This window comes from Saimiri boliviensis, chromosome 14, assembly GCF_048565385.1.
Source record: "Saimiri boliviensis isolate mSaiBol1 chromosome 14, mSaiBol1.pri, whole genome shotgun sequence".
NCBI classification, from domain to species: Eukaryota; Metazoa; Chordata; class Mammalia; order Primates; family Cebidae; genus Saimiri; species Saimiri boliviensis.
In genome coordinates this window covers 78,687,491-78,694,797 of record NC_133462.1, presented here as the reverse complement: position 1 = coordinate 78,694,797, position 7,307 = coordinate 78,687,491, and the positions used below count along the sequence as shown (strand labels likewise).

General features: G+C 45.0%; 1 protein-coding gene and 1 long non-coding RNA gene across 2 annotated transcripts in view; one reads left to right on the top strand and one right to left on the bottom strand.

The window, feature by feature from the left end:
• Positions 1-751: 751 nt before the first annotated feature.
• On the bottom strand, positions 752-5,391 carry LOC141581199 (uncharacterized). Its single transcript, XR_012513725.1, has 3 exons — positions 5,155-5,391; positions 3,404-3,519; positions 752-860 (listed from the first exon to the last, which is right to left on the bottom strand). It is a non-coding gene; the product is annotated as an uncharacterized LOC141581199 (long non-coding RNA).
• Positions 5,392-5,468: 77 nt separating this feature from the next.
• NUP133 (nucleoporin 133) overlaps positions 5,469-7,307 on the top strand; it is an 86,757-nt gene continuing 84,918 nt past the window's right edge. The window contains exon 1 of the mRNA XM_039464189.2: positions 5,469-5,759. Within this exon, the coding sequence (XP_039320123.1) occupies positions 5,578-5,759 (182 nt within the window). The 5' untranslated portion in view covers positions 5,469-5,577. The remainder of the gene's footprint in view (positions 5,760-7,307) is intronic.

Sequence of the window (7,307 nt, the reverse complement as noted above, 5' to 3'; positions counted from 1 at the left end):
TGCAGGGAATCATTCTGGCTGCTTTCCTATTGTTGATTGCAGTTGTTGGTCCCACATAAATCAAAGTTTGATCTTAACTGCAAAGGTAATACTTTGGGAAGGATGTACAGAGGGGAGGCACATCTCGAAGCGGAACTGCAAGTTGGCTGGGCACCTCACACATACAGGAACAACAATTCCTGCAGGAACAAGGAGGCTGTTTATGGACACTGAAATTTGAATTTCTTGTATTTTTAATGTGTCACGAGATATTCTCTGGATTTTTCCAACAAATTAAAGCTAAAAACTATCTGTAGCCTGCAGGCTATACAAAAACAGCCATTTGCTGACCCTTGCACTAGCTTTGTGAGGTAGGCAGAGTCTGCACCTAGCACAGGACCTAGCACAATCGAAGGTGCTCAGTAAATGTTTATTAAATGAATTTAGTGGACAGTCTACATTGGGGAGGTATTCTTTTATTTATGTTAATAAAATTTAAATGTGTTTGTATTTCACGTAGGGGAAAAGAAATATCTTTTCTTCCCATCTTAGGTTCATGGCTAAGGCCCCTATAACAAAAAGAAGATTCACAAGAGAAAAGCTTGCAAATTTATTTAAAAGTTTAAGGTGACCCAGAAGTCTCTGAAAGAAATGAAGACCCAAAGAAACAGGGAAACTTGTGCATTTTTATGCCTAGGTTTGATGAGTGCACAACTTGCAGAAAGGTGAGCGGACAAAGGTCTGATCTAATGGTAATAACTGAGAGAACCTGGTAAAGCCTGTTTGTTCAGACTCTTCTCTGTGGCCCTGTGTTTTCCGAGATAAGGATGTTTCTTTCCTCCAGGTATGAGGAAGGCATCTCTCAATGCGGGTCTGATGACCTGCTTCAGGGGAGAAGGGTGGAAGACGGTCAGAGAGTGATCTTCCTGCTTCTACTGTGTTCTCAAGTGCCCAGGTGCCACATTTTGGGGAAGCACTGCACATACTATTTTTTATTCTATATATTCTATATATTTAAGGTGTACATGATGTTGATATGTATATGCACAGTAAACTAATTACAGTCAAGCAAATTATTCTATCCATCACCTTCTATAGTTACTAAAATTTGGGGGAGTTTTTTGAGGAAAGTCTCTAAAATCTCCTGTTAGCAAATTTTCAGGATATAATACAATGTTGTTAACTATAATCCATATGCTGTACATTAGATCTCTAGATTTATGCATCTTACATAATTGCAAATTTGACCTAATTCTCTGCACATACTATTTTTAACCAAACTGCTTTTCAGAAATTTGCATGAATATTTTCCTACATTTTTAGGTGTTCATTATTCACATCCATATGTATTCTTTTAAATACTGCTTTCCATAATGCTTTTTGTTCTTTTTTTCTTTTTAAGACTCAGGACCTCTGCATTTTCTTTCAGTTTTCCATATGTGGATGCACTATAAATCTATAGTTGGCCATTTATGTTACTTTCTACTTCCTTCACTATTGTAAACAATACTGTCTTTGTTTTTGATTTTTTAAAACATAAATTTCTAAGGTGAAATTGCCAGGTAATCATAAGGCTTTTTGATAGAAACTGTCCTCTTAAAAGATTGTACTCATTTACAATCCACCAGAAGGATATGTAAGCAGTGCTAGTTTCTCCGCAGACTTTTCAACATGGAACTGTTACCATTTTAAAAAACATCTCTGGAGCCAGGTGTGGTGGCTCAAGCCTGTAATCCCACAGCACTTTGGGAGGTTGAGGCGGGTGGATCACAAGGTCAAGAGATCGAGACCATCCTGGTCAATATGGTGAAACCCCGTCTCTACTAAACATACAAAAAATTAGCTGGGCATGGTGGCACGTGCCTGTAATCCCAGCTACTCAGGAGGCTGAGGCAGGAGAATTGCCTGAACCCAGGAGGCAGAGGTTGCAGTGAGCCAAGATCGCACCATTGCACTCCAGCCTGGGTAAGAAGAGCGAAACTCCGTCTCAAAAAACAAAACAAAACAAAACAAAAAAAACATCTCTTGGAGGGTCAGGGGAGGAAGATCATCAGGAAAAATAGTTAATGCATGTGGGGCTTAATAACTAGGTGATGGGTTGATAGGTGCCACAAACCACCATGGCACGTTTTATTTATTTTTGTGACAGTCTTACTCTGTCACTCAAGCTGGAGTGCAGTGGCACAATCTCAGCTCACTGCAACCTCCTCCTCCCGAGTTCAAGTGATTCTCCTGCCTCAGCCTCTTGACTAGCTGGGACTACAGGTGCACACCACCATGCCTGGCTAATGTTTGTATTTTTAGTAGAGACAGGGTTTCACCATCTTGGCCAGGCTGGTCTCAAACTGCTGACCTCAGGTGATCTACCTGCCTCAGCTTCCCAAAGTGCTGGGATTACAGGTGTGAGCCACTGTTCCCAGCCCTTAACAGTCCTTTATTAAATTCTTTTAACTAGCTAGCTTGAAGGTGCCATCTGTTTTCTCTAGGATCTTATTTGACAGTGCCTACAAGGCCATTCATGGTCTCTCCTTATTTCTCCAATTTCCTCTACTTTTAGTCTTTGAGGTTGATTTATTTGCCTGAAGTCCCTGGCTCTAATCCCAGCTACTCAAGAGGCTGAGGCTTGAGGATCACTCAAGGCTAGGAGTTTGAGACTAGCCTGGGAAATACAGCAAGACCCCATTTTTTAATTGTATTTTTTTAGAATTTAAAATTAAGTTTCTTGGGGAGACAGGGTCTCGCTATGTTGTGTAGGGGCTGGTCTTGAACTACTGGCCTCAAGCCATCCTCCTGCACTTCAGTCTTGCCAGGTGCTGGGATTACAGGCGTGAGCCACTGTGCCTGGCTATGAGACCCCATTCCTAAAAATAAAAATAAAAAAATAAGCAGGTGTGGTGGTACATGCCCATGGTCGCAATTCAGAGGCTGAGACAGAGGATCACTGAAGCCCAGAAGGTTGAGGCTGTGGTGAGATTTGATCATGCCACTGCACTCCAGCCTGGGCAACAGAGTGAGACCCAATCTCTAGAAAAATAATAAAGTAAAAGAAGAATAAATAAAGTCCCTTAGAACATACCAAGGCTTTGCTGTTTCAGGAAACTTTGCCCAAGGATTCTCTGCCTGAAACATTCTTCCTCCTATTCTCTTATGCTTCATGTCTCAGGTTAAATGTCCATTTCTCCCAGAGGCCTTTATAGACCTCCATCCAAAATTAGGTAACTCCAGTGATTCTTTCTCATACATCTTGCTCTTTTCTCTCATAGTACAGATCTCAGCTTGTAGCTGTATACTTATTTGTGTTCATTTGTTCAGTGTCTGTCTTTCTCATCGGTCTGCAATCTCCATGAGGGTAGGACCCATTGAGCTTTGTTTAGTTATAAGCCTTAGCAGTTATCACATAGCCTGGCACATAGTGGGCACTCACTAAATCCATAACAAATGGATGAGTTCTAGTGCTGTCGCCTCACTATCCTTTAATAGTCATAGATTTGGACTCCAGGGAAGTTCTCACTCAAAGATGCTGGCAAGTCATTCTATCTCCTGCAAACAAGAACTTTTATAATAGGATGGTGGGGAAACCACTAACCAGTCCAACAAAGCACAAGAATAAAACTGATCCCACCAATCCTCCCAGATACAACTATTAATATTCTCTATTGCCTATTTCACACCCCTCCTTGTAAGAATGAAACAGGAGGAATGCACTGGGCTCTCAGAGCTGTAAGACTCAACAAGCTGCCAAGCTGGGTTAGACACCCAGGTGGGAGAAGGGGTAAAGCAGCTTGCCTATGTAACCTTGGCAGGATGACTGCTCAGATGCCACTGACATGCACAGATAGACGAGTGGCTTCCCAGGGGAATGGCAACAGCTGACACCCACACTGTGGGCTCCCACATGTGGATACATCAGTGTTTGCTTAACCATTCCCTTATTTCAACACATGTTGAATGAAAGTTCACCATGTGTCTGTTACTGTGTGCCACAAAGGTAACAAAGCCACTGCCCCTGCTGTCAAGACATTTAAAAGGGGGTGCTTGAGCCACAGTTCTGAAAACAAACTATTATGCAGGATAAAAATAGTCTACACACAGGAGCAGAGAGAACAAAGGATAAACGGTACCTAATCCTGTGGAAGTTTCACTGAGAAGGCAGCACGGAACTGACTTGATGCATAAGGTAGGCTCTTGATGCATAAGATCTGGACCAGGCGTCCCCAGACTTTTTACACAGGGGGCCAGTTCACTGTCCCTCAGACCGTTGGAGGGCCGCCACATACTGTGCTCCTCTCACTGACCACCAGTGAAAGAGGTGCCCCTTCCTGAAGTGCGGGGGCGGGGGCGGATAAATGGCCTCAGGGGGCCGCATGCGGCCCGCGGGCCGTAGTTTGGGGACAGCTGATTCTGGACCAACAAGGCAGGGAGTGCACCGCAGGTGAAAGAAACATGTACATGGGCATTGGACCGGGATTTGGGTTAAGTTCCTGGAAAGTGGAGTGCAAGTGGGAAGTGGTGGGAAGTACAACACAGACAGAAAAACCAACCTGAGTTGTATCACATAGGACCTTGTAAAGCAGCTTAGAAAATAACCTACTGGCGACAGTCAGCCACGGAAGCATTTACAGGCCCAAGTGCAGCATTAGGTTTGCCTTAATGCATTGTGTTGGCAGTGAGAAGATAGAGTAGAGTAAGACCAGACAGAGGTAAGGAACCCTCTCCCCATCTCCCCACTTCCTCCCACTGGCAGAAAAGAGGCTGCGCGGTGGTTAAGGAAACGATAAGTACCAGAACCAGGGCAGAAGGAGCGCAGACGTGTGCTCTAGTACAGATGCGCAGGAGCCACAACGTATACCAGGATCTCAGAGTGGAGGGAAGCGTGAGGGATGACTGCAGACAGGGCTTGGACAACTGGCCAGTTTTACCAAGCTGGAACAGAGATGGCGGTAGGAGAAGGGTCCAAAAGGAAAAAATGAATGCGCTTTTCATGAGTGGCTCGTGTGGCCTCCGCAGCACATGCAGGTCGAAGTGTCCCCTAGGGAGCTGACTGATAGGGGTCTGGGGGTTTTGAGCTGAATGCAGGTTAGAGACACGGATTTGTGGCGTCATTAGCGTGGATGAGGCTGCGCAGAGTTAAATGGGAAAATGGCAAACCAAAGAACAAATTTAACAGTGCGACACCAGTGTCAGCTTGACAGTTTTTCTCCCTCCTCAGCTTGGACTGCGGAACATCTTTCATTTCACAAGAGGCTCAGGAACTACCAGTGTGCAAAGAGGCTGCGTTCAAGCTGCTGGAGGGCCAGTTCCACCTAAGCGCAGTCAAGAAGAGCGCCCGGCTTTCCGGCTTCCCTTCCCCAGCACCTCGGCACTCCCACGGTTCTGGATCTGGGGCCGCCTTCCCAACCTCCCCCGCGGGCTCAACGCCGTACGTAACGTCACGACCGCGCTCCCGCCGGTGCTTCGACCACACCACGCGGGAGAGACTGCCTTCGACGTCATCATCGCGCGCCCTCCCGCCCCTTAGGGGTTCAAGCTCCGCTCGCAGGCCGCACTGCAACCCGGCGGCCACATCCCGCGCTGTCATCGTCGCTGCTTGCTCAGAGCATGTTTCCAGCCGCCCCCTCTCCGCGGACCCCGGGTCCCGGGTCCCGAAGGGGCCCACTGGTCGGACTCGGGCTCGGCTCCACGCCCCGGACGGCAAGCAGGAAGGGTCTGCCCTTGGGGTCTGCAGTCAGCTCCCCAGTGCTCTTCTCGCCAGTCGGCCGGCGTAGCTCTCTGAGCTCGCGGTAAGTGATCACCGTGGGTGGGTCTAGCGACCAACAGGCTCACGGGCTTCGGTGAGCCGGGTAGGTTAGTGTCGTCAGAAGCCTTCTGAACCGGGGCCGGCGGAAGAGAATGCCAGATTATTGGAAAATAGACCTTTTCCACTCTGGCAGGTCATATCCACTTCACTTTTATCAGTCTAGTCCCCACTTTGCATTTTTCATGGATACCTTTGTGCAGAAGTGAAGTACAAACTGGATTCGAATCAGTGGTTACCCACTTCCCACCTATTACCTCTGTGATCTGGTGTAAATCAGTCGTGATTTTCTTCATCTGTGGAATGGCGATAATATGTCTCACCTGAGGCAGAGGAGTTAGTATGACTTGCCACGATGCAGATGTAAGGTGATGGTGATAATGAGGATCTCTAGCCCTGAAAGATCATTGTTTAATGCTTAACATACTAACTGACATTAATATTTGATGATTGATAATTAAAGGTTTTCTAGCTACAGGATTTAACTTTCTAGGTAAATTATAGGGAAAAGGCTTTACGTACGTGACATAAGAGTACTGTGATAGTTATGTTACTAAAACTGCTGATTTGGAGCACACCAGTAAAATCATCACACATACACACACACACACACACGTTCATAATTAACCTAAAACTTTAGAAGATAACATGTTTCTGCATAGTTTTCTTTGAATTCATCTATAAAAAGTGAATTTTCCCCTGCAGGGAAGCAGATTATTGTATCTTGAAATTATGGTTAAAATTTATCTGTAAAATTTTGCAATACTTTAAAGAAGTTATTTTGAAAGAATACACTGTATTTTTGACTAATTTTGGGGCATATTTCAAAAGTACTTTTCAAAGTGCTGATCTTGTCAGTGTTTTATTTTTCTTTTGAGAAAAGTTGGAGAAGAGAAGCGTTTACTGTTGTGTGGTTGTTTTTCAAATCTCTTCTTTCTGATGATTTGAAGAAAAACCTTTGTTACCTGTCAGGAAACAAAGCCCTCAGCCATTCTCTGTGTACATCTCATTTAATTCTCATGATGAAAAATATAATAACTTTTATTCTGGTGATTTTACAGTATTATTCTAAATGTTAAGAAAGTGAGGAGGAAGTAAAGTTTTTATTGTGATATCTTGTGTTGAAGGCCATGTAACAGCTGATGCTCATAACCTGTTTGATTTCTTGCTTGGTTGTACAGATCTGAGAGGTGTTTTTTTGTTTTAAGAGACAGGGTCTTGCTCTCTGTTACCCAGGCTACAGGCTGGTGCCACAATGCCCGGGTAATTTAAAAAATTTTTTGTGGCCAGGTGTGCTGGCTCACACCTTTAATCACAGCACTTCGGGAGGCCGAGATGGGCAGATCACTTGTCAGCAGTTCAAGACCAGCCTGACCAACATGAAGAAACCCCATCTCTACTAAAAATACAAAACTAGCTAGGCGTGGTCTTGCATGCCTGTAATCCCAGCTACTTGGGAGGCTGAGGGAAGAGAATTGCTTGAACCCAGGAGGCGGAGGTTGCAGTAAGCCAAGATTGCACCGTTGCACTCCAG